This window comes from Hylobates moloch, unplaced genomic scaffold, assembly GCF_009828535.3.
Source record: "Hylobates moloch isolate HMO894 unplaced genomic scaffold, HMol_V3 SCAFFOLD_9, whole genome shotgun sequence".
In the NCBI taxonomy this organism is placed as follows: Eukaryota; Metazoa; Chordata; class Mammalia; order Primates; family Hylobatidae; genus Hylobates; species Hylobates moloch.
In genome coordinates, this window is record NW_026652284.1 from 83,766,958 (window position 1) to 83,794,953 (window position 27,996).

A 27,996-nucleotide genomic window follows, 5' to 3' on the forward strand; every position below is an offset into this window, starting at 1 on the left:
GGCCGCGGAGGTGGGACGCGATGCAGTGGCCGCCACCGTGGCGACGGTCGCCCCCTGTGAGCGCAAGTCCACCTCCGGTACCAGCGAGAGGACTCTTATGCCCAAGGCGCGTGAGCGAAGCCGCGAGACTCTAGTACTGAGGGGGCAAGAATGGGTCACAGCCGCTACGTCACGCCGGCGGAAAGCGCGATGGAGGGGAGGTGCCAGCCTCTCCCGAGTCTCCGCCCTGCCTCGCCCACAAATGCTTCAGCCCACACACGCGGAAGCGACTGCACAGCTAAAGAACCGCCCCTTGCAAACGTTTGCCGGCAAAACTACGGAGCGCCGCAGGATCCAGTTGAGCCAGCCGGCCGCCGCTCCGCTAGTCACGTGACTGGAAGTAGTCTGGGAAAAACGGAAGTCGCCTGTGGGAGGAGGTGGCGGTGGGCGGAACTCGTAGCGAACAGCTCGTGGAGTCCGGCCGGAAGAGCAACCAAGATGAAGGTGAAGATGCTGAGCCGGAATCCGGACAATTATGTCCGCGAAACAAAGTTGGACTTACAGAGAGGTAAGATAAGTTGGTAGGGAGAAAGAGACGCTTTCCGCAAGTTCTTGGGTCTAGCCTCGGCTTTCGCGGAGTAAAGCCGAGGGAGGCTGGCACTCCGGTCTGGTTCTTTCTTGGTTACCTTTCGCTAAGGCAAACTTTGTGCTTACAGAGTCGCTGCGGAACTGAATGGATAGCAAGTAAAGTCTGTTCAAGTGCTTATTCTAAGAATTTTCCTCTAGTGGTGAGTGGGAAATAGTTGTCTATAGTTGAGAAAAATTCTAGCTGCTGCTCTGGAATTGTCTTCAGGTTCCTGTTACTGGAAAGTGGACTTGAATGAGCCAACTCGTGGGTTGAAGGGCTAAGAGTTGAACAGGCTTTTAAAACCTTCCTACTGCTCTTCTTGCCACTTTACTACTTCACATTAGTTCTGGATGTTGGAAGAGACAGATGAATTTAAAAGCATCAGTTTTCAGTTTTCTATTACCATCCCTTAAGTTTGATGAAAGAATGGTTAAATGAAGTTAATTTATCCTTCCTGATCTGTTCCCCCGTTAACATGCTAACCACTTATAAATTGTACCTTGTGATACCTAAATGACAAGGGACCAACCATGCATAAGCAGATTATTCTAAGTAAAGAGAATAACAGGAGCAAATGTCTTCAGGCAGGAATGAACCTAAGGCATAGAAGGGCTGTGTCAGTTTGAATGAGGAGTAAGCGAGATGAGATGAGGCGAAAACATTATTTCACTATTTTGGTTGCTAAGAAGTCTCTGCTCAAAAGATGTTTACAGTTTGTCACAAGGCAGTAATGTTTCTAAAATATAAATTAGATTTGTCACTTGGATTTGGCATCATTCCCAGTCCTTGAATCTCTGGTCCCACCTTCCTTGCCACTTTCGTCAGTCACTACGTTTCCCACAAGTGGTTTAGTATTCACCCTTGCAAATCTCAGTGCGTTTCAGTCATCTTTTTTAAGGCCTCCTGTGACACACACCCTTACCCAGTTTAGCCGCTTTCTCTGGAAAACTTTCACCGAACAATAATCTATTCCTGCTTACCTCCTGCATGAGCCCCGCCCCCTTCAGCACCCGTCTTCTGTGATGCTATCACTTCCTCACAGTGTTTATTACATTGTCTCATGATTATTATTTTGGTTTAATAGTCTTTCCCATCAGACTTAGCCTCCAAAAAGGAGAAGAATCATGTTCGTGTATGCACTATGTTTAGACAGCACCTAGCACATAATAGTTGCTTTATAAATGTCAGTTTCTCCATCTATAAAGATTCATTTTTGCCCACATGAAGAGATTTAGAAACAAAATGATCTATCTTGTTGGGGTTTTTAAACTTTTGTTGAAATTATTAAAATGCTAATTTTAGTTGTAGGAACAGCTGCTGACATCAGAGTAGATAGAAATTTTCTAGACTTCAAAAATAATCTTTGCAAAACTGATGGATGAGACTGAAAATTAAATGTATTAAATAAACGTAGCCAACTATGGACATTATCATTTTGGGTATGCTTTCTTTGTGAAGTACAGGCGTTCTGCACTTTGCACAGTACCATATTAACTGAACCAGTCCCACTCTTTAAGAGGTTTACAGTGATTGAAATCACATCTGTTAACCACTAAACTTTGCAAAGTGGGGAATTGATTCCAGTATGCATGTCGTCCCGTTAATACAGTGCTGTGCGAAAGTGAGTACTGCTTGAATTTTTTTTATAATAGTAGCCATTAAAACCAAACATTGAATTAAGCTGAAATTAGAACCTTTAAATCTATCACAGTGTTAAATCAAGATTTTTCTTAAAAAAAGAACATCTTTGGCCAGGCGTGGTGGCTCACGCCTGTAATCCCAGCACTTTGGGAGGCCGAGACGGGTGGATCACGAGGTCAGGAGATCAAGACCATCCTGGCTAACACAGTGAAATCCCGTCTCTACTAAAAATACAAAAAAATTAGCCAGGCGTGGTGGTGGGTGCCTGTAGTCCCAGCTACTCTGGAGGCTGAGGCGGGAGAATGGCGTGAACCCGGGAGGTAGAGCTTGCAGTGAGCCGAGATCGCGTCACTGCACTCCAGCCTGGGCGACAGAGGGAGACTCGTCTCAAAAAAAAAAAAAAAAAAAAAAAAAAGAACATCTTTAATTATACACTCTCATTAACATACACATATGTTGAGAAGGGATCTGCTCAAAAACTGTTGTTAATGGGGCACACAGAAAGTTTGAAGACTACTATATAGGGAGCCTTTGGAAGTTTTAAGCATGGGAGTGACATGTAAAAAGCTGTTTTAAGATGACGTCTGATAGGCTGGGCGTGGTGGCTCACGCCTGTAATCCCAGCACTTTGGGAGGCCGAGGCAAGTGGATCACGAGGTCAGGAGATGGAGACCATCCTGGCTAACATGGTGAAACCCCGTCTCTACTAAAAATACAAAAAAAAATAAATAAATAAATAAATTAGCCAGGCATGGTGGCGGGCGCCTGTAGTCCCAGCTACTCGGGAGGCTGAGGCAGGAGAATGGCGTGAACCCAGGAGGAGGAGCTTGCAGTGAGCCGAGATTGCACCACTGCACTGCAGCCTGGGCAACAGAGCAAGACTCCATCTCAAAAAAAAATAAAAAAAGATGACATCTGATAATAGTGTAAATTGCCACCAAATCAAGTAGGGATGATATTAAAGTAGCCCAAGTATAAGATAATGAAGACCCAAACTGCCTGGGGATGCAGTGGCTCACACTCATAAATCCAACACTTTGGGAGGCAAAGGTGGAAGGATCTCTTGAGCCTAGGAGTTCCAGAGTAGCCTGGGCATCATAAGGAGACCCCTGTCTCTACAAAAAAATTTAAAGATTAATGGGGCATGGTGGTGCATGCCTCAGGTCCAAGCTGCTTGGGAGGCTGAGGTGAGAGGCTAAGGTAGGAGGATCACTTAAGCCCTGGAGGTTGAGGCTGCAGTAGGCTGTAGTCACACCACTGCATTCCAGCTTGGGTGACAGAATGATACCGCATCTCAAAAAAACAAACAAAACAACTAAGTTACTAGAAATAAAGAGTTAAAAGGAAACATGAGTAAGTGTTGCAAAGAGATGATGAGTAGGACTTTGAGTTTTGGTAGTAGGGAATATGGAAGCTGGAATACCTAAGAATGACCTAGGCTAGAGCTTTGTTGAATGTTAGATATAATACCATTACCAGGGAGTCAGAAAGAAACAGCAGGATGAAGTCATGGGGTAAGAAGATGCATTTACTTTTTATTCACTGAGTTTTTTAGTCATACGAGCTTAAAATTATTTTCTAAGCATAATTATATATATACATATATGTATATATATATATATATTTTTTGGGATGAAGTCACGCTCTGTCAGCCAGGCTGGAGTGCAGTGGCACGATCTCGGCTCACTGTAACCTCCACTTTTCAGGTTCAAGCGATTCTTTTGCCTCAGCCTCCCGAGTAGCTGGGACTGCAGGCACGTACCATCACCCCCGCTGGCTAACTTTTTGTATTTTTAGTGGATGGGATTTCAGTGTGTTAGCCAGGATGGTCTTGGTCTCCTGACCTCGTGATCCGTCCGTCCCGGCCCCCCGTAGTGCTGGGATTACAGGCGTGAGCCACCATGCCCGGCCCTAAGCATGATTATTAACCAAGACAATGTGTTTAGCAGCATATCAGGACAGTTAAAACATAGATTCTGGAGCCATACTGCCTTGGTTTGAATCCTGGCTCCGTGTCATATTCAAGTTACTTAACCTCTTTATGCCTCAGTTTTCCCATCAATAAAGTGTGAGATAGTAATAGAACTTAACACATAGGATGCTGTAGAGATTAAACGGTTAAGGTTTTTGGAACAGTGCCTGGCACTTGGTGAACTCTTAACGTGAGTCTTTTTTAAGTAAGTAAACAAACATAGAAAGTGGTCAGTAAATAATAACTATATAATATCATCATAATCACAACTTCGTGTGTCTATCAGCACAGTATTTAGCACCAGAGATTAATAATGTTCCCTGCCCTACAGGAAGCTTAGAGTTCTGTTGAGCAAACATCTTGCACGTGTTTTGTCCCAGAAACTGTGCTAGGCATAAGGAAATACAAATGAAAAGTGTATTGGAAGCCCTGACAGTGAACACTTACAACCCAGTTGAAGAGTGTACTAGGACATATAAAAGGGAGGCTGGGCACAGTGGCTCATGCCTGTAATCCCAGCACTTTGGGAGACCGAGGCGGGTGGATCATGAGGTCACAAGGTCGAGACCAGCCTGACCAACACGGTGAAACCCCGTCTCTACCAAAAATAGAAAAATTAGCTGGGCGTGGTGGCCTGTAATCCCAGCTACTCGGGAGGCTGAGGCAGGAGAATTGCTTGAACCTGGGAAGCAGAGGTTGCAGTGAGCCAAGATTGCGCCACTGCACTCCAGCCTGGTGACGGAGCGAGACTCCATCTCAAAAAAAAAAGGGGGAAAGGCTGCATGTATATATATCTAGGATCTAATTGTTTTGCAAGATATATGCATCCCATGATTTTCCAGTAATTTCAGAAAGATTTCTGAACAGCAGGTCCTCTACTTTTGTATTCTTAGTGTTAGGCATAGAACAATGTCACTAACTGAATGCTTATTGAATAACAGAGTGATTAGCTGAGGAAGACTGCAGGAAATATTAAGTGTGAATTATTAAGAAGAATCATTCTTGTTTCAGTTCCAAGAAACTATGATCCTACTTTACATCCTTTTGAGGTCCCACGAGAATATGTAAGAGCTTTAAATGCTACCAAACTGGAACGAGTATTTGCAAAACCATTCCTTGCTTCACTGGATGGTCACCGTGATGGAGTCAATTGCTTGGCAAAGCATCCGAAGAACCTGGCTACTGTCCTTTCTGGGGCGTGTGATGGAGAGGCAAGTGGCACTCTAGATGATATTTTCAACTAAAAGTAGTTATATTACAAATGTTTTTTCCTTTAGTTTTTAGTTACTGTAGGTTTTACTTCATTGGATTTCAGTTTACTTCTCAAGACTAAATTTTGCTAGGAATACTGTTTATATTTTCTTCTTTAAACCTAAGAAATTATAAATGCAGTAGTTTAAGGATCAGTTTGACAGTCAATTAAATAATCATGTTTATAATTAAAGTATTTAAGTATGAGTTTTTTCACAGATGTTGTCAACACTTAATTTCCTACTATGGCAAGTGAAAAAGTTTTGCAGCACTTTAGAATCAACAGAGTATTTGCCAGATTATATTTTTTGCTCGTCAATATACTTATCCATATGCATTGCATTGTTTTAATCCAAAGGATTTTGGTTTTAGGTGCCCAGTAGAGTGATTCGTAGCCTTGTCAGTGTTGAATTTATCCTGAACATTTTACATTTATAGTTCACTGAAATTTCCTGGTATGCTTTATCATAGGTTAGAATTTGGAACCTAACTCAGCGGAATTGTATCCGTACAATACAAGCACATGAAGGCTTTGTACGAGGAATATGTACTCGCTTTTGTGGGACTTCTTTTTTCACTGTAAGTGTAATACCATTAAGTCATTAAATTTGATCAACATGGGTAAGAATAATCTAATTGAATACATTTTTTTCAAGTTCATTTATTTGTTCCTAGGCCCTTTTGGAGTTTCACAATGCAAAATAGCTTATTAAACCTTGAAAATTACTAGTTTTCTTTATATAATTCAGCCTTCCCCATAACTTAACATGATTAAACTAATACTCAATTTACCACAAAAGTGGAATTAATGAGAGGTGAGTCTAGAAAGAGTTTGGCTTACCCTGGAGGATTTTTGATGCTAAGATGAGTAATTTGTACTTTCATTAGTCAGATAGTAAGGAATCATCGAAGTTTTGTGCCTGTGTGTGGCAAGATATCCGGAACATAAAATTTACTCTCTTTTTAAATATACAGTTTGGTGGCATCCAATATATTCACATCACTGTGCAACCATCACCACCATCCCATCTTCAGAACTTTTTCATCTTCCCCAGCTGGAACTATAGTCATTAAACAATAACTTCTCTTTCCCCTCAGTCCCCAACCCCTGGTAACCACTATTTATTTTTTGCCTCTGTGATTTTGACTATTCTGGGTACCTCATATAAATAGAAGCATATTTTAAAGAATTATACCATTTTGTGTATGTGGAATAAGCCTTTTGTGTCTGGCTTATTTTACTTAACATAATTGTCTTCAAGGTTTATCCATGTTGTAGTACATGTCAGAATTTCCTTTCTTTTTATAGCTAAATAACATTCCATTGTATGTGTCACATTTTGTTTATCCGTTCATTCATCAATGAGCATTTGATTTGTTTCCACCTTTTGGCTATTGTGAATAGTGTTGCCGTGACCATTCGTGTACAAATACCAATTCAAGTTCATTGAAGGTCTTTCTTAACAAGGGGAACGACAAAATCTGAGCTGTGCTTTGAGTTAAGTAATTTGACAGCAGTTAGTGATCAGTTTGAAGGCCATTTTAATAGTTTGGCAGGCAATAATAAGAGGCTACCTTATTATGGAGACTGAAAACTGGAAATCAGTGGTTGACACTTTGGAGGATTGACAGGTTTGACAACTGAGAGGTACCTGGGAAGAGGTTGGTTCCTGTTGCTGAGGAGTACCAGCAAGTTTGGAAGGGTGGCAATGGGAAGGATATGATGTGACAAACTGGACTGCTAATGGGCTGTTGGAGTGAAGATGTCTATCATACCTTTACAGATGCAGGTCTGGAGCTCAGGAGGGAGGTCAGAGCTGAACTTGACATCATCAGTATAGAACTAATCATTGAAGCCATAGTACGGCATCATTGGGAGGAAACGAAGAGGAAAATATAGAAATACAAAGATGTCAAGGAAGTAGCCTTGGGGAATGCCCATCCACCTCTGGGAAGTGGGAAAACTCTGGGAGTAGCCAGAGCTCAAAGAATCTGTGAATAAGCATAGTTCCTAGGAGGAAGGAATAGTCAGTTTTGTGAACTACTACAAAGAATAATGAAAAATGAAGACTGAGGAAAACATTTTAGAAATGTAGAGATGTAAAAAATAGAAAATTAAAGATTGCGTAATTCTAGTCTTTCACTTCTAACACCATTAGTTTGGTGTATGTCTTTTCAAGTATTTTGACCTACCTATACAACAGTTTTTGTATACACATGCACTAATCAGTCAAATAGGTCTTCCTTATTCTTTATTTACTGGTGACTTTTTAAAAAACAGGTTGAGCTGAGTTATAAAATGTAGGTTGCAATCCAGGTTGGCTGGGTGCAGAAGCTAGATTGCAAGAGAATAATAAAGGGAAAAGTTGACTTCTGGGAAACCTGATAGCTACAATTTGAAAGATTGTCATGTGAAAAAGAAAGTAGACTAATTTGTTGCTCCATAGAGAGGCACTGGAAATAGGTGTTAATGTTAAAAGATTTGGTTTTAGTGTAAAAAAAAAAACTTATTTGCTGTCAAAAAGCAGAATAGGCTACCTTGCAAAGCATTCAGTTACTTTTCACTAGAGGGGTGCAGATAAGCTGCCTGACCCTGCAGGCCCAATGTTGTGCAAGGAATTGATTGGCAAGTGGGAATGGATGGCAACTAAGGCTTCTTACACTTGGTTATTCTTTTGGATATATTGATTAGTAGCTCAGCCAGAGGACTTAGTGTATTTTTTTTAATGCTTAAAATGAATAAAGGCTCATTTGCAGCATTATTCACAATACCCAGGATATGGAATCAACCTAAAGTGTCCAGCAATGGATGAATGACTTTAAAAAAAAAAGTACACACACACACGCACACAGGAATAGTATTCAGCCTTCAGAAAGAAGGAAATCCTGTCACTTGCAGCATACATGAATGAACCTGGAGGACATGATGCTAAGTTAAATAAGACAAATACCACATGGTCTCAGTTGTGTGGAGTCTAAAAAAGCCAAACTCATAGAAATGGAGTAAAATGGTCATTACTAGGGGCTTTGAGGGAGGGAGATTGGGGAGATGTTGGTCAAAAGAGACAAAATTTCAAAGAGATAGGATGGATGTTGTATAACACGGTGATTATAGTTAACAACATGCTCTCTTGACAATTCCTATGAAAGTGAATTAAATGTTCTCACCACAAAATAATAAGTATGTGAGGTAACAGATATGTTAATTAGCTTGGTTTATCCATTCCACAGTGTCTACGTATATCAAAACACAATGTTGTACATCATAAATATATATAACTTTTATTTGTAAATTAAATAAAAACATTTTAAGAGATGAATAAAGACTGAAAATGTTTCATATTCACCACTTATTCCCCCCACTTTATTTTTTTAAAGAGACAGTCTTGCTACGTTGCCCAGGCTGATGTTGAACTCCTGGGATCAAGTCTGTCTCAGCCTCCCAAAAAGTGTTGGGATTCTGTAATCCCAACATGAGTCACCATGCCCACCTCCCTTTTTCAAAAAGATTTTTTTTTTTTTTTTTGAGATGAAGTCTCCCTCTGTCGCCCAGGTTGGAGTGCAGTGGCATGATCTCTGCTCACTGCAAGCTCTGCCTCCCGGGTTCACGCCATTCTCTTGCCTCAAGTCTCCCAAGTAGCTGGGACTACAGGTGCCCACCACCACTCCCAGCTAATTTTTTAATTTTTTTTCTTTTTAGTAGAGACAGGGTTTCACCGTGTTGGCCATGATGGTCTCGATCTCCTGACCTAGTGATCCGCCCGCCTTGGCCTCTGAAAGTGCTGGGATTACAGGTGCAAGCCACCGCACCCAACCAAAAAGATATTTTTGAGTAATGTGTGCTTTGTCAGAGATAAGACACATGTGAAGACTACTTGCTGGTACAACTTTAAGAATGTTTTTAAAAATTTTAGTACACGGTGTTGCAAAACACGAACTTTTATTACCTAAACTTCACTAAGATATCCCAGTTTGTAATACCAACAGTTCCTTCTTCAGCATAACCAGCCTGGAGATGAGATGTTCTAGCCAGGCACGTATTCTTGTTCGGTTACTCATTTCTATAAAATGAGAAAACATTTCCCAGAATTGGTGGTCCGCTGAGGTTTGTACTCGGTAGACTGCAGAACAGCTTGGTCATTTACAATGAAATTCAGTCTTGAGCTTGCAGACACTATCAGAAACTTGATGGAGGGATACTGTCTTCAGGAACGGGGTGCTCAGGAACACAGTTTATCCTGTATTCTGTAAGTGCTAAAATGTCTCTTTGGGTCAAGCCAGATCAGTCAAGACCTGGTACCAGATTACATTTTAACGTTCTCCCATTAGGATCAGGTTTCTAGAATTGAGTTTTAGTATAGTGCCAGTGGCTCAGATTCAGAGTGGTTAATAAGATGTAGCCCTATTAAATACTTTTTTGTCTATCATAAGGATGTTGTTAAGGATTCTCTTCATCGACATCCTCAACAAAAGACATCCCTGTGTAATCTTAGTACCAAAACCTTTCCTGATCACTTACTGTTTTCATCTCATGGGCACTGTAAACTGTTTTGCAAGAACTGTTTTCCTTTTTGAATTTGCTGTCGGAAAAGAGCTACATTCATACTCTTCCCATAGATAAATATATCTTTGTTAATGTTTTTATCAAAAAGTGGATATAGATTGCATCTAACATATAAATGTAAGATTTTAAGTTAAAACTAGCAGTTTGGTATATATGCAGTTATACAGTACCACATTTATGATTTTGTTTTCAACCTCAAACTACATTATATGTTCTGTTTTGTAGTCTGTTTCACCTGATAGCGTAAACGTGTCTGCCAAATACTCATGTCTAAATTACTATAGTTTGTTGCTTTGCCTTGATTTGGGCTAACGTGCCAACAGTTCTGCTCACTGTTGCTTTTTTACTATTTGTGCAGCTGTCAGCACAGTGAAAAGACAAACTATGTCTTTACTAACATTATGAAAATAGTTTTGACCGCGTGGACCCTGAAAAGTTCTCAGGGTCCTCCAGAGGCCCAAAGTTCACCGTTTGAAAACCACTGACTTAGTAGTTTCTGCAGTTCATGCAGAAAAGGACTTTGTCTATTTCAATATTATAACAATGGTTTCTCTCCAGTATTTTCATGTTTTTCATTCTATTTTTTATATTTAAAATTACCTGGAATTTTATTTTCACATAAGGTATCAAATTGGCTCAATTTTTTAAAATGACTAACCAGATATTATAATACCATTTTTTGTAATCCATTTTTTCTCTAAGTTGAAATGCCATGTTTATCACAATATGCATGACCTAACTTTGCCCCTGTTCTTGTTTTTCTTTTGCTCTACTCATTATATTTTTAGTTTTATGTACTTTATATATTTGTCACAAATCTTTACTAAAACAAGGTGGGATATAAATGCATCAATAAGTATAATACTGGAATGATATGGTATGTTATCTGTTTTAAACAAGATAGGTATAATTTGATATAAGTGTTGGCAAGTTTTAATTTGTAACTGTTGTTCATTATCATCATCATAATAAAACAAATATTTCTAGGTTGGTGATGACAAAACTGTGAAGCAGTGGAAAATGGATGGGCCAGGCTATGGAGACGAGGAAGAGCCATTACATACAATATTAGGAAAGGTACAAAAGTAAATTGACTAATAGCTTGCCTATTAACATTGTTTTATTTAAAATTATTTTATAGTTATAATGTCCAAAGATGGGGAAGAAGATGCAAATAAGAAACAAAAGACTTTAGGCTGTAATTGTTGACCCATTTACGCAATATTTAATGCAGCTAAAGTCCTTTGATGCTAAAGAATTTTAACAGATTTTTTTTTGGTATTCATTGTAGTAGAGTTTGATTTTTGTTTTTACCTAGAGGATACAATGAAACATTTCCTATAGCAAGACCATGGAGAAAAAGATAGAAGTTCAGAAAATGCTTCAGCTTGTCTAGTTTATGTCATCATAGATCTTACACAAAACTCAGAATTTCTTAGTTGAAAGACTCCTTTAAGAAATGAAGAAATTTAATAGTATTATGCATCATGTGTAAATCTTATTAATGTTTCTACCAAATTATTCTGCAAATCAGGTGATGGGTGGTTTAGTTTTAGCATGAGAATAATTTAGAACATTTGGCCTATCCATGTTTTATAATGTTTACATTTTTATATTAAGCAAACAATTCCAAAATTAGATTTAATCTTTAAATTAAATATACCTTTTAAAAATCACTTTGTCATTTCAATATTATGGTTAGTATATAATATTTAGGTTCTGCTTTAGGTTTCAAGAAGTTCTAAATGTTCTTAAAGGGATAGGGGAATGGGGTATGAGTATGAGGTAGAGATAATTTGTAGTTGGAAACACGTTAGTAATTTCTAAAACAAAATTGGTTTCATTCTTAAAATGTCTTGTCTCTTTATGGTATTGTTTCCCCCTTTAAGTAAGGACTTCAAAGAAGTTTCTTTGTGAACAAGGCTTTTCTCAAAAAAAGATAGTGTAGATAAATATATTTAAAATATTATTCTGCAGATTTGAATTTGTAATGAAAAAAATCCTCTTAACCTTTTTGCTTTTAAAGACAGTGTATACTGGTATTGATCATCACTGGAAAGAAGCTGTTTTTGCCACATGTGGACAGCAAGTAGACATTTGGGATGAACAAAGAACTAATCCTATATGTTCAATGACCTGGGGATTTGACAGTATAAGTAGTGTTAAATTTAACCCAATTGAGGTAATTTTTTTTTTTAAGTATGTTTTGCTTTTTGTTTCCTTATTATGGCTTAATAATTTCAGTTCTGTTTAGGAAACTTTTGAATGTATGATAGAAACTTCTGAATTTTAATGGTGTTTTGGCATTTTGTCAATTTTCCCAACTGTAAATGAGTTCTGATACCTTTGCTCAAATCCCAACATGTTTCCCAGCAGTTTAGTCCCAGATACTAGAGTTAAGCATTGTTAGAGGAGTGGTGTGTGCATTTGCCCATTGGGGTAAAATCCAGGTAAATACAGTCTTGTTTTAACTTTAGTTTTACTCATGCCTTCAATCTCATGTTCCATAGATATGTCATTGTACATTTAGGAAAATGTTAATTTTTCTACCTGCCTTGGAGGTCAGAAGGAGGAGCATTGGACATCATTTTGTCTATTTATAATTGGTAAGGTACCAATGCTTCATAAAAACATTTGTGATTATTGTTGAACTACACGGTAATTAGTTATAGTTATATTTTTCTTTGCTCAGAAGTCTGAATTGTGATTCCCAGTTCCTCTTGAATTATGATTCCCAGTTCCTCCAGGCCTCAGGGAAGAGTTGGAGATTGGCCACTACATGTTGTCTTTTTAGGTCTGAATTTAGAAATGGAGGCTGTCCTGAAGGCTAAGCTAGCCCTTGGACTCCAGATCTTTCTCTGAACTTTTTCTTAATACATAACAATAGGTGAACTGATTGTCCAGAAGACTCAGTAGGGATACTTTTTTCCTGCTGAAAGAAAAGGCAACCATAGCATATATAAGCCAATTTTAGCAGTTATTGCGAGGCTACCATTTTAGGTAGTATAGAGAAAAATCCTAATATGCAAGTGTTATGCTCTTAAAGACCCAACCTGACAAAAGGTAGGAAGTAAGGTTGAGTCAAAATAGTAAGGTATAAAAATTGTTTGTATGATGTACTGGAAAATGAGATGCTGCAGTGTGATGTGAGCTTGGCCTTGAGGAATTACTGAGAAGTCAGAGGACACTCTTCCTGCAACTACCACATACTTAACACACACCACACACACTTTCTAGAGAGGCTACAGGTCTAGAATAGGTTGGCAAACTAGTCTGTGAGCCACATGTGGCCCACTGCCTGTTTTTGTAAATAGAGCTCTGCTAGAAGACAGCCATGTTCTCTTGCATACATATTGTCTGTAGCTGCTTTTGTGCTATGATGGCAGAGTTAAGTAATTGCCATAGAGACCATATGGCCCACAAAACCTAAAATACTTACTCTCTGGCCCTTTACGGAAAAAGTTTTCTGATCCCTGGTCTGGAGTATCTGTGTCTATTATATCTTTCTCACTCCATCCTCCATCTTCCTTCCTTATGTTTCCCTTGGTTGTAGAAGAGAGAAATGGCATGAAAAGGCAGCTACCCTTGCAGAGCAGGACCAAGTGTAAAAGTTGATAACATGTGTGAACATTTTGTAAAAGTGCTATCCAAATTCGAGATGGTGATGGTATTACTTACTAAAAAAAAACCACACAAACAAAAAAACCTAAGCAGACACTGGTTCTTACTATTTAGAGGAACAAAAAAATCTTTTGCTTCTCTGCTTTGGTGAACATCTGTGTCAGAAGAGCTGATCACCAATTCTAAAATCATAATTATTAGGGATGACTTAGTGACCATATTTTTCAAACTTGCCTGTATAACAGCTGTATTTGTTCAGCTGTTTTTTTTTTAATTACTATTAACCTTATGAACTTAGTGGTAAAAGTAAATGGTGTGCATGTCTCTTATCCTATTTTTAACTTAATGGAAAGGGCATGTTACTGTGAACAAATGGAGTGTATTTGTATTTGTCTCCTCTAATCATTAATGATTAATTTTCTCTTAAAATATTGATGCCTAGAATTCTGGTAAAGCCAAAAGTTTATGCTGATCATTGGCACGTTTTACAGTGTGAAAGGTGGCATTTGGTCTAGGTAGATTGTTTTGCTTTGTTCACATCAAAGTCTTCCTTTTTAGAAATGGAACCTGGTCAGACCCTGAGGTGACATAATGAGAAGCCAAGAAAGGTTGAGGGACCTCACTAGGGAAGTCTCAGAAAAGCAGCCATTAAGATATCAGGCTTTCAGAAAGAACTGAGAGGAAATCATGATCATAACATTAGCTTTATGGTGTGTTATTTGAACTGCGTACAGACAGTAGGAGGAGTTAGCTGGCCATGCAACTAGTTAGTAAATAGCTCTTCTTGCTGCCCCCACACTTGCAGTAGGAAGTAGTTGTAGGCAGAAGCCAATAGTTGTGAGTGTCAGGAACCATGAGTAAGGAGGAATGATGCTACAGAGAGAGGGTTTCAGGGATCCACTGGATGATAGAGGGCTTATTTTTACTTAATGCCAAGGGGTTATGTGAGTACCTTGCACATTTATAATTGACTTACAAATAAAATAATTAGAAAAATCTTCAAACAGTTGGACAAAAGACAGGCCTAATTTATGGAGAGTTAACAAACACAAAGAAACATTTAACTACTAATAAAACAATTTATGTAGCTAGGAAATACTGTCATACAGATATTGACTTTTAAATGACAGTACCCAGTGCTGCCCAGTTGCATTAAAATGGACATATCCCACATTGTAGTGTATACACTGGTACAGCTCTTTGGAAAAATAATTAGCCCTAAATATCAAAAGCCATAAAATTGTTCATACCTTTTGATTCAGTAATGTCATTTGTGAAATTTTATCCTAAGGAAATAATTCAAAAGAAGATCTAAATGTTGGGGGGGAATGTTTATTGAAGTATTACTTATAATAGTAAAAAACAGGAAACAAGTCTTAAGTTGAAGAGTAGATAAGTAAAATATGTTTTATTACAAATTAGAACACAGTAATATCTGTACATTATCATCCCTGACATCTAAAATACATGCATGGGGGCCAGGCGCAGTGGCTCATGCCTGTAATCCCAGCACTTTGGGAGGCTGAGGCAGGTGGCTCATCTGAGGTCAGGAGTTCGATACCAGCCTGGGCAACATGGTGAAACCCTGTCTCTACTAAAAATACAAAATATTAGCCCGGTGTGGTGGTGCACCCCTGTAATCCTAGCTCCTCCACAGGCTGAGGCATGAGAATTGCTTGAACCTGGGAGGTAGAGGTTGCAGTGAGCCAAGATTGTACCACTGCTCCAGCCTGGGCGACAGAGCAAGACTCTGTCTCTAAATAAATAAATAAGTAAAATACAAGCATGGGGATTTTACAATGAAAATACTTGGTTTAAGTTCCTGAGATTATGGATGATTTATTGTACCCTCTTAAAATGGACTTTGTTTTTTAACATAAATATTAAGGGCAATTAAATCATTTGTTTACTGAATGGATGTGGTTTGCTGCCAGGTCTGGCTTTTAACTGGTGATTATTATACTTGTTTTTAGACATTTCTCTTGGGAAGTTGTGCATCTGACAGGAATATAGTACTGTATGATATGAGGCAAGCTACTCCTTTGAAAAAGGTGAGTTCCAGTTTTGACTTTTGCTTTATACAGTTGGCATTATGTATTTCTCTCTAAATAGAATGACTAAAAATATGGAGCAAATATTTTCTCAGAATTAAAAAAATCTTTTATACAGGTGTTCTTAGATCTCTACATGATGATAATCGTGTTCTTTCAGCTCCCCATTGCTTTTTAGAGACTCTTAAATTTCTGCTAGGTTTTGTATCCTAGTCACCATCCTTGTGTCTTCCATGATGCCAGTACATTTTAGGCCTCTAATTAATACTTACTGAATTGAAAGTTCTTAAAGGTATTGCATCCCGTTACTTAACAGTGTAATAATATTCAAATAATATTCAATAAAATTCAAGCCCCATGATTATCATATGACATGTACAGTATTTTATTCCAGAAGGTTTTAGAACTCATTCACATAACCAGCTTTATTTGTTCAGTTACATGCTGATCAATACTAGTTTGACATTTAGGCAAGCACTATCCTGTTCAAAGTAACAGATTTCCTAACAATTCTAAAGTAGTAATTTCAGCACTTACATATCAAAGCTAATAATACAACTTTAAGCTAACTCTGAAGAGGAAGACAGATACTGTCTGTAAGTAAGGAAAGGAATGCCATTGTAAGTAAAAGGGTATAAAGTTTATTTCAGATACTAGAATTTTGAGTGACAGAAAGGGCTGGACATTATTGAGATGCCACAAGTCTGTTGTCATAGTCCACATACAAAAGAAATGCTTTTAATACTTGCTTTTGTTATTCCTAAATCATTTTTATAACGTAACAAACTAGATATTAGGAGAGTACATTCATTGAAGTTTGAAATAGATAAATATGATAATCTTTCCAAAGTACCACTTATATCATTTCACTCATTCATGTGATTTAATGGGAAGATCCTATATGAACTTTGGTCTCAGACTTTTAAGCAAGTTAACCTAAAATGTGTTTCTCCTGTAAGGTGGTGGTATTAATAACTATCTCACAGCACTTTGCTGAGAATAAAACATGATACTTTAAGCATTTAGCAGAATGCTGACATGAGGTACTAGTTTAATGAATGGTCGTTTCTGCCCCCTCCCACCTACCTAACACTCATTCTGTTTTTTTTTTTTTTAATTTATTTTTCATTATTACTGCCTCCTGCTTTGCACATTCTCAGTTTTTAATGGAGCTCCATTAATTTTAGGTTGAAGAAAATGTAGCCTGGCTTTCAAGGTGCTCTGAAATCTGGTTCTAATTTGCAACTCATTTATTTCTTTTAGTCAGTAAGGTAACATTGAATTGGAGTTTGTCACATGCAGGTCACTTTGATAGATGTAGGGATTGTTAGACACTGCTACTTTCTATTGCTTCTTTGCTCCATCTACTAGTCTATCAATGTTTCTTTTATCCTTTCTCTCATAAATGTAGTAGTTCTCAATCAGGGGTTGTAGTCCCCTACCAGGTACAGTTCTGGGAATGCAAGAGGGACATTTAGTGGGAGGTCCCTGAGTGGCTAAGCATCCTACAGTGGATAGTCATACAGAACAAAAGATAATCCTGCTCAAAATGCCAATAGTGTTCCCGTTGAGAAACACTGAATTACTGATCCTTCACAGGTCAGTTCAAATCATACTTGTCTTTAGAAACAGTTCTTTATGTTAACCCTAAGCTCACCATTAATTTTGCCCCTAATTTGATACTTAGTCATTTGTTACTTTTTTGTTTATATTTTAAGTTTTATTATATGTCACATTTTTCTGACTAAACTATAAGTTGTTTGAGATTAGGGGACTGGGAGTTAAGCATTTCTATTTTTATATTTACTACTCTGCCTGGGTATTTAAGAAGCAGTTACTGATTGATTTCTCTTCCCATTGCACTGAGCTGAGTACTGTACACATAATAGGTGTTTATGAAATATTTGCTTAAATCAGTGGGGAAAAAAGGAAAGGAAGTGGGAAATTCATCCATTTTAGAGGTAATAATTTCATGGTAATGGGATACTATATGCTTCCTTTCTCAGGTTATCTTAGATATGAGAACAAATACAATCTGTTGGAACCCTATGGAAGCTTTCATTTTTACAGCAGCAAATGAAGATTATAAGTAAGTTTCCCTGTTTTAAAAACTTGTGTATTTCTACCAGGAATGGCTTAATTGTGTAAGTCATACTAATAAAATATATACCACTAGGTAGGTATACCTATAAAGTTTGAAAACTGTCATTTGTTTAGCTTTAAGAAGTTTTCCAAATTGGAGAAGAACTTCTTAGAAAAGTATTTATTTCGTCAGTATTTAGAATGATGTAGACCAGGGACAGTAAACAACTAGTGGACCAAATCCTTTCTGTTGCCTGTTTTTATAAAGTTTTGTTGGAATATGGCCACACCCACTTACTTATTTATATATTGGATATGGCTGCTTTTGTGCTATAATGCCTGAGTTGAATAGTTGCAGCGGAGACCTTATGGCCCACTTGCCTGAAAATGTTTACCATTTGGCCCTTTACAGAAGAAGCTGGCTGATGTTTGATGTAGATCTTATAAATAATGACTGAACCATACATGTTTTAATGGAAATGAAAATATCTGCCTGCAATGTTTGTATTGCAGTGAGTATCAGATAGCTGATACTCATGTAGTCATGTTATCAGCTATCACTATACAGTCAGACAGAAGAAAAATTATAGTTATCTTTTCAGTATCCATATGAGGTAGGTGGGACACGCATGTTATCCCCTTTTTAAGATATTAAAGCGGGGAGATTAGTCTCCCAGGCAGGAAAGAGTGTCTTATCTTTTTTTTTTCCCAAAGCATTTATTATAGCGCTATGCCTTTGATAGATTCTTAATACATGTTTTTTTTTAAGAAGGCAGAAGTTTGTTGGTGGATTGAACTTTAGATCTTCTGTATTGTTTTATGTTCCACTATATAGATTTGAAAGCAAAAAAGTAGTAGTGTTAGCTCATAAAAGGATGTATTATATGATGTTTTAGTGGTACCAACTAAAAGCATCTTTTATGACTTTCTGCTAAAAAGAGGTTTAGTCCAGGAGTTTGAGGTTACAGTGAGTTGTGATTGGGCCACTGCACTCCAGCCTGGCCAACAGAACAAGACCCTGGTGTCTTAAAAAAATAAAAGAAGCTCAATTAGACTCTCATTAACTAGCAATACCAAACCACAGTAATTGAAGCTTTTTTTTTAACCTTTATTGATGTTTTGAAATTAAGTGGCATTGTTCCAGTTAAAGGCAATAAAAGACAAGAGTAATACAGCATTATTGTGACCAACCTCGTTAAGGTTTCTAAAGAATGTTCTAATAAGCTATTTTAGCAAAGTACCATTTTTCAGAGTGTCCTTGGAATTTCTCATTCCTTGCCTTGAAAAGAATTACATATGCCACCTGAAACAAAGAGCATATCCCTTATAATAAGTGACTGTTGGAGTATCATAATTGCTCTTTGAAAATGATCTTGCTTTTGTATCCCTTTTCTATATTTGTAAGTATTTTTTTCTTTTATTGCCCTTTAGATATTCTAATCATTCTGAATTAGAAACCTAAGTTCAAGTCTAGGCTGACCAGTAATTACTGTATAAACTTGGGCAAGTCATTTAAACTAACTCTATATCATGGTTTCAGCATCCGTAAGGTGAGGGTTAGAATAGATGATCCCTAATGAATCCTATAATGTGGAACTTTGTTTATTTAAAGGTTTTCCATCTAAACAAATTGATATGCTTAGAATTGGAATTCTTATCATTTTTCCCATGTAGAAATTAAAGCATCTTACTAAAAAGCAGTTTCTGGAACAAAGCAAACCTAGTTGAAAACCATTGCTTTTAGGCAGGAACTGTAAAGCAGTTGTCAGTATCTTACTACTAGTAATGTTAACCTTGATCATTTGGTTAGGGTGGTGTCTGCCAGGTTTCTCCACTAAAGAGTTACTTTTTTTTCCTTTTGTAATTATTATATATCTTTGGGGAGATACTTTGAAACTGAGAAGTGGAAACTTCTCAGACTTCTACTCACTAATCTTAGCATCTTCAAATATTTTTATATTAGGAACTTGGTCACAATAATGCTGTATTACTCTTGTCCATTGTTCATGTTGGTTCATTTGAAGCACTATTCTTTTAGCCATTAGATTAAGAATTTTTGAATCTTGAGACTCATGAAGTCATTGTGTTTACCAATTGTGTATAAAGTATAGTTTCTCATTTTGATACACCCTTTGAAAAGCCGTGTTGACTCTTACATATCACCAGTAGGAGTATAAATTAGTGCAACTTTGTTGGCAGTGATTTGGCAACTCAAATCAAGCCTAAAAATGCTTATGCCTTTAAACTTAACAATCCTACTTGTAGGAATCTGTCCAGATTTAATTGAATCTATCCCATTCAGTTAAAGATTGAATGTTAAAAATCCAAACATTGGGATTTTATTAAGCATTATATATAATAAAATGTTGGAAACTTAAAATATAGGGAAATAAATTACTTGAACTTACATATACAGCCATTAAAATATTTTCAAAAATTGTTTAATAACATGGGTAATGCTCATTAATGTGCTACGTGAAATATCAGAATATAAAGCTTTACATAGTATTTCAATTTCATTAAAAGTATGTATTTAAATAGTATGGTGAAAAAGGTTTTTTAAAAAATCGTGCTGCACTAAATAACTGGCCTCTGGGTAGTAGAATTAAAGGTAATTTTTGTATTCTGTACTTTTTTTGAAATTTCCACATTTTCTACAATGAGATTTATAAGGAGGAAAATGTGTTGGTATATATGTAAGTGGAGTCTTAAGGAATCATAAAAACTGTTGAAATTTTTCCTTATCCTTCACCTGCTTGTGTACAGCATTGAGCTTTTTGTTTAGATGTGCATTGTTTTGCAAATGGGTCTTGTTTTCACTGGTATCTTTTAGTACTGCATATGGCATCTTTCCAGAAATATGTGTCAAATATTTAAAAATTCTTTTACAGCTTATATACTTTTGATATGCGTGCACTGGACACTCCTGTAATGGTCCATATGGATCATGTATCTGCAGTGCTTGATGTGGATTACTCTCCCACTGGGAAGGAGTTTGTGTCTGCTAGTTTTGATAAATCTATTCGAATCTTTCCTGTAGACAAAAGTCGAAGCAGGTATGTGCCTACCAGTAAGCCATTTATATTCATATGTCACTTAACAATGGGGATACATTCTGAGAAATGAGTCGTTGGGCAATTTCATCATTGTGTGAACATCATAGAGTGCACTTAAACAAAACTAGATGGTATAACGTGTTGCACACCTAGGGGTCATATGGTATAGCCTGTTGCTTCTAGACTACAAATCTGTTCAGCATGTTACTGTGCTGAATACTGTGGGCAATTGTAACACAGTGGTATTTGTTTATGTAAACATATATAAACATAGGAAAAGTACAGTAAAAATCCAGTATTATCTTAATGGACCACTGTCGTGTATGCAGTCTATCACTGACCAAAATGTCCTATGACTATTTTTGTTTCATTTTTCTTTGTCCTGATTATTATTTATCTTTTCTGAGAGGGTACCTGAAGTTTAATAAAGTTTTTTGCCCCAATACAGTTTAAGAAGAATTAGTAATAATACCTTACATTTGTTATTTTTTACTTAGTCAAATCCAACTCTGTATGCCAAACCAAAAATTAAAAAAGAAATAAAAGTAAGTTTAAATTGTCAAGACCGTTCTCCCTCTATTTTACTTTAGTAGGTATATGGCTTGGTTGATGAGAGGTTGAGAGGTGGGAGATTTGAATACTCAGCTGTCCCGTAGTCTTGTGTGTGTCTCATTCTGTAAGCACATTGAGTGTGATTCTAATATTTAAGATTTGTATTGTGTTTTGTATAGTTTGGCCCTTTACTACATATTATATATTATTAAATACAGTATCTATTTATATCGTATTTTTGTAAAGAGGTAGTTTACAGAAAGTGATGACATTTTAAGGAGTTTGCAAGGGGAATTTTGTTCTCGAGTTTTCACTTTACAGACTGACTTTAAAAACTAAGTCCTGTATAGATACAGCCCTCTGTGTAGTGAATTATGGTTTACAAAGAGCTGTTATACACATTCCCATTGTTCCTTAGTAATGCTTTAGATGTGTTCCTGGAAGCATGCATAAAATAAATCCAAATAAATGGAAATAGTTTTTCTCAAAAAATTATGATAATTGGATGATTACGGTCATAGCCAATCTGCTTATCTAACTCTTTGCTCTTTTACTTGTGATATTTGTGTCTTTTTCCACTGTAATTTGAGGAAGCCATATGGATTTTTAAACCATGTATCGTCATTGTCAGCAGATAATTATCATCATCACTGTTTATCTGATTATGAAGGTACTTCAGTTAGAAGCATACTGACAGGAGTCTTCTGATGACTTTGATCTTCATTTCATCATTTCTGTTGTAGAGGTTCTGCTGTGTGTTCCTATGTGACTGTTGCTTCCTTTGTTGCTGCCTTGATATTCTCCAAATTGTCATGAGTGTTTTTTTTGAGATTATTCATTTAGGCTCAAGGCAAGACTAATAGCTTCCATTTTTCTCTCACCTCTGGAAAATATTGAGAATCAAGAGAATATGGTCATCCATCATTTCTTGGCACCACAACTTCCAAATGTAGTAGGATAATATTTTTCCAACATAGTACATAAGTAGACACAAAGAATGAAACCAGAACAAAGAAAAAAACAGGACTGTGTAGTACCTGTGATCCCAACGGGCCAGCAGCTGAGTTCAGGCTGAATTATTCCAAAGCTAGCGTGGACAGCTAAATGTAGGTCTAGCTAGAAAACTCACATTATTCCAAAATTGTATAAAAGGGTTCTTATATTTCATTTCCAAGGAATTGTCTCCTGATGTCATTTGGAGGTTTTGTAATCACAGTCTTAATATGTGTTAACGTCCTGTTGTGTTTAGATATAAATGATGTTCCCTCTGACCTTTGCCTTTATCTGCTTGAAAGCTAGTTCTAATTTGTTTCTGTGATTTGTTTCCTATCATTATAAACATCAAATAACTCATGCTTGGGTGAATAATCTGTATTTAAAAAATATTTTCCTTTAAAAGACCTTAAAATGGCTAAAGCGTAGTATTTTTAAAAGAAATTTTGGGTAAATTTTTTAAAACTACAGTTGTCAGTATATGACAGTAGGCTTCTGTTGGAAGTTCATTCAGTATTTACCAAGCAAACAAGTAAATTAATAGTGTTCACATGGAAAAATTAGTGTGACTGTGTATATAAAGAATTTAAGCGGCCAGGCACAGTGGCTCACGCCTGTAATCCCAGCACTTTGGGAGGCCGAGGCGGGTAGATCATGAGGTCAGGAGATCGAGACCATCCTGGCTAACACGGTGAAGCCCCGTCTCTACTAAAAATACAAAAAATTAGCCGGGCTTGGTGGTGGGCGCCTGTAGTCCCTGCTGCTCGGGAGGCTGAGGCAGGAGAATGGCATGAACCCGGGAGGCGGAGGTTGCAGTGAGCTGAGATTGCGCCACTGCACTCCAGCTTGGGGGACAGAGCAAGACTCCGTCTCAAAAAAAAAAAAAAAAAAAAGAATTTAAGCCTTTAAAAATGTATTTATCTCCTAATAGTAGAACTTTTTGTGAGCTTAATAAACTTAGCATATATGCAGACATAAACATATCTAGAAGTTAAGAACTCAGCATAGTTTACCATTGGGGAGGATTCTCAGTTACTTAAGTGACTAACCATTGGATTTGACTGGTCTACTGCATGAACAGATTATGTTTAATGGTTACGGAAGCCTGATTAAATTTCCCTACTTCAAACGCATTATAATGCTTTGGAAAAAAGGGCTTCTGAGATATGTGGAGATTACAAGAAATGAGTCTTCAAAAGCAGAACACTGAGGGGGAGAAGAAAAAGCAGTCTATCTCATCTAGTTTTCATTTTAATAGGACGTTCTTTTTAATCATCCCGTCTTTTAAAAATGAATTTCTTATGGTTTATCAAAGTGCTTAAAACATACCTATCAGAAACGGTGTAAAAGACTAGTTTAGTGAGTATAGTCGAGAGATTTTTTTATTTTTTTATTTTTTGAGACAGAGTCTGGCTCTGTCAGCCAGGCTAGAGTGCAGTGATGCCACACGGCTCTCTACAGCCCCTGTCTTCTGGGCTCTAGTGATCCTCCTACCTCAGACTCCTGAGCAGCACCACACCTAATTTTTAAAATTTATCTTTAGTAGCTATGGGGTCTCCCTATGTTACTCGGGCTGGTCTCAAACTCCTGGGCTCAAGTAATCCTCTCACTGAAGTACTGGGATTACAGGCATGAGCCACCACACCTTGCCTACTTTAGAGATACTTTTTATAGATATGAATATTTGATTTAGTCATTCTGTTTGAGTTTTCTTTTACTGTGCATAGTTTATTGAGCCTGTTTCCTTCCTCTTTATATGCTCTGCATTTTGAATAATTTAATCCAGATACAGAAAATTTATTTCTCCAGAAGTTTCATCTTTTTCTGACCTTGTATTTTACTTGCTTTTTAATGCCCTTCTTAACACTTACTAATATAGTGTCACCTGTGAATTCATCTAGCATATTTCACAGCCTTTCCAAATAGGTATGATATTTGACATCTCCGTTTGTTAAATGATTCTTACCTCAACTTATCAGACACTCCTGTAGTCCTCCCTTTCTTTTCACACATGTAAATCATCAACTCACTTTAATTAAGCTTTTTTTTTTGAGACAGAGTCTCACTCTGTCACCCAGGCTGGAGTACAGTGGCACAATCTTGGCTCATTACAACCTCTGCCTCCCAGGTTCAAGTGATTCTCCTGCCTCAGCCTCCCGAGTAGCTGGGATTACAGGTGTGCGCCATCACGCCCAACTAATTTTTGTAATTTTAGTAGAGACAGGGTTTCACCACGTTGGCCAGGCTGGTCTAATTAATTAAGCTTTTTAAACAATTTAACCAAAACAAAATTCTGGCATTAGATTCAGCATATCAGGAGGTACTCTTTGAAGAACATTGCATTTCTTTCTTTTTCAGTAAAATGAAGGGGAAAAAAAGTGTGTTGACCTGAATTGATTTGATATGAGGAGGAAGCCTTTTAAGATCAAGTCCTTTCTTTTTGTTACAAAGTTACCTTGGTTGAACATCATATTTTATTTGCATTTTATGCTTTTAGTTATTCTGTGAACTTTTCTGTACATCTGGTTTTGCTTAGTTTGTTCATATTTATTTCTCTTACTAGATAGTAAGTTCTCTGAGAGCAGAAATTTGTTTAATACCCCAGCACTTAACACAGAACCTTATTAGTTGGATTCAATAAAAATACATTGACAAGAATTTGAGTTTTTATTTTATACTCCTATAGGACTCAGAAATGGTATCCTGATACTTAATAGGCAGTGGTTACTCAAAGAAAATCTGTACCAAAATCCAAAGGGTTTTAACTTAATTCCTTTTCTATAGGGAGGTATATCATACAAAGAGAATGCAACATGTTATCTGTGTAAAATGGACTTCTGACAGCAGATACATTATGTGTGGATCTGATGAAATGAACATTCGCCTGTGGAAAGCTAATGCTTCTGAAAAATTGGGTGTGGTAAGAATTCATTTTCTTTCATTGTCATAAAGCTGATTTCTAATTTTATTAGATATTATTACATTGTGAAAATTTACTTTTAGGTATTTTTGGGTATTTTGATTAAATTGACATAGCTGTGATAAAAAAAGCAATAAATGTACAAGGTTGTATTGATAATTATTTGCTTCATTCTGATCTATTATTGTAGACACTGTACATTCAAATTGACATTTAAGACCTTCAGAATGCCATTGTTAATTCAGATGTTTGATAATATTGAGTCTTACTGGTTTTTTGTGTTTTCCTTGAGGTAGGGACAGAAGATGCAGGAACTAGAAGCTCAGAACTTAGAGCTCATATCTCTTTTGTTAGAGAAATAGTCATCCAGCAACTCAAAGGCTGCAAGTCCCCGGGAGATCTTGTAATATCAAAGACACAATGGAACATTTAATAAATACAGAAAGCTTCAGACTTTAAAAAAGATTCCATGAAAAAATAGCAGTTGTTATCATTGGCTGGTTACCTCCAGGATAGGGGATTATGGTTGATTTTGTTTTGTTCTTGATGTTTTTCTAAATGTCCCATATTTTCTATAAGAAACATACAGAGTGCTTATATTAGAAATAAATATTAAGTTTAAGAAGGAAAGAGTAAGTGTGAATTATTTTCTACTTAGTCCTGATAGGAAAATCAAAGGCAATTCTGTTTTAGGTTTAATGATTGATAAGTATTGCATTGTGCCTAGGTCCATCATTAAATGTTCCTCTAAATCGTATCATCCTTAACATTCGTTAAACAAAGGCTAGTTCTTATGGAATTGGGTACTTATTTTTTCTTTTCTGTTTCACTATGTTTAACTCACCTCCCTACCCACCCTCAAAATTTGAGTGATTTAGGTGTTTTTCTATGTTATTGATGCCTAGGGAAGTTCCAACTCAGTGATCCACATGGCCCTATTCCTTCAGCACTGCTGCTTTCTACTGGGTGGCATCTATCTACATGGCGAGTGTGTTGCCTAAAAGGAAATTCAGTGCTTGCAGAGCTAGTGTTACTAATACAACCTTGTAAAGTGCAGAATTACATTGGCAATTTTGGTTGCATATCATAAAAGTTTAGGTTTGGGGGAAAAGGGTGCTTTCTAGCTTTTTTATACTGAAGCAAAACAACACACTATTCATTAAGATACCAAAATGTGTATTTTCAGCTTACATCACGAGAAAAAGCAGCCAAGGATTATAACCAGAAATTGAAGGAGAAATTTCAGCATTATCCTCATATAAAACGTATAGCTCGTCATCGACATCTACCAAAATCTATCTACAGCCAGATTCAGGAACAGCGCATCATGAAAGAAGCTCGTCGACGAAAGTATGTTTTGAGGCATTTGACTCTATTACCCTTTTCTGACTTCTGCTCTCATCTCACCAAAAACAAACAAACTTAACTGCCATTCAAGGGAGTGGTTTATGTGCTATTATTTAATAGTACATTAGTGATGTGTTTGAAGACTTCTACAGAAGGCCTTTTCTTTTTTTGAGACAGGGTCTCGCTCTGGAGTGCAGTGTCACAATCTTGGTTCACTGCAAGCTCCGCCTCCCGGGTTCATGCCGTTCTCCTGTCTCAGCCTCCTGAGTAGCTAGGACTACAGGCGCCCGCCACCATGCCCGGCTAATTTTTTGTATTTTTGGTAGAGACAGGGTTTCACCATGTTAGCCAAGATGGTCTCAATCTCCTGACCTCGTGATTGCCCACCTCGGCCTCCCAAAGTGCTGGGATTACAGGTGTGAGCCACCATGCCTGGCCCAGAAGGCCGTTTCTTTTTCCTTTTCCCAATAACGGGAAGCAATGACTATCTGAGAATGGGAGAACTTCCATTACCTGTTTTCGAGAATATGTTTAAAGGACAAACAATGAAAATGAATTACCAAAATAAGAAAACACTTGCTCATTTTAAAAAATTATTGTAAAAAATGTTTTAAAAAATAATTTCTGATGTAGCTGGAATTAAGAGATTTTGTGTATTTTCCAAGTTAAAGAATTAATCTGTAGTAGAGCTCTTTTCTTAAGTAAAAAATGTTCTAATATACTTTATTATAACATGACATCTATCATTTTGGATATAGAGCAGAGCTACTACCACCACCACCATTTCCCCTGTGAAATATTCTTCTCTTTGAAATACTTGAAGTCATGCATGAAATTCTAAGAGCTCTTTATTTTCCAATTAGAATATACAAATGGCTGTTATTTTTCTGTCTTTGGGTAGATGTTGCAGTAGAATCACTTTTAGAAATTTTATTAACTGTGGCAGGTTTTTAAACTTAGTAAAGGACCCTATTAGGTAAATATGATAAGAAGCAAATAAGTAAAGTTGATTTCTTGGTACTAGCTTCCTTTTACCTATTGTCATTGTGAAAATATTTTTTTAAATAGGTGTTTTTCTAGTGAAAGAAAATGCTTTGATTTTTCTGAGAAAGTTTTCTTTAAGATGAGTTCTCATAAACTTGCTTATATTTTGTATATTTTATTTCTAGGGAAGTGAATCGTATTAAACACAGCAAGCCTGGATCTGTGCCAATCGTGTCAGAGAAGAAGAAACACGTAGTGGCAGTTGTAAAATAATTGGTATTCCTAACAATCCTTATGTATAATTATTTGTTACTTTTGATTTGAGAACTCTACAAATAAAAGTGCTGGGACTAGA

General features: G+C 37.0%; 1 protein-coding gene across 1 annotated transcript; it reads left to right on the plus strand.

Annotated features, from left to right (window-relative positions):
• The first annotated feature begins 20 nt into the window (after nt 1-20).
• On the plus strand, nt 21-27,996 carry DCAF13 (DDB1 and CUL4 associated factor 13). The gene is given in 12 exon segments (XM_032760231.2): nt 21-125; nt 127-547; nt 5,232-5,431; nt 5,943-6,050; nt 11,023-11,112; nt 12,062-12,217; nt 15,630-15,707; nt 17,714-17,796; nt 20,681-20,845; nt 25,175-25,310; nt 26,497-26,660; nt 27,827-27,996. Coding segments are annotated over 12 exon segments (1,794 nt in total). The 3' UTR covers nt 27,915-27,996.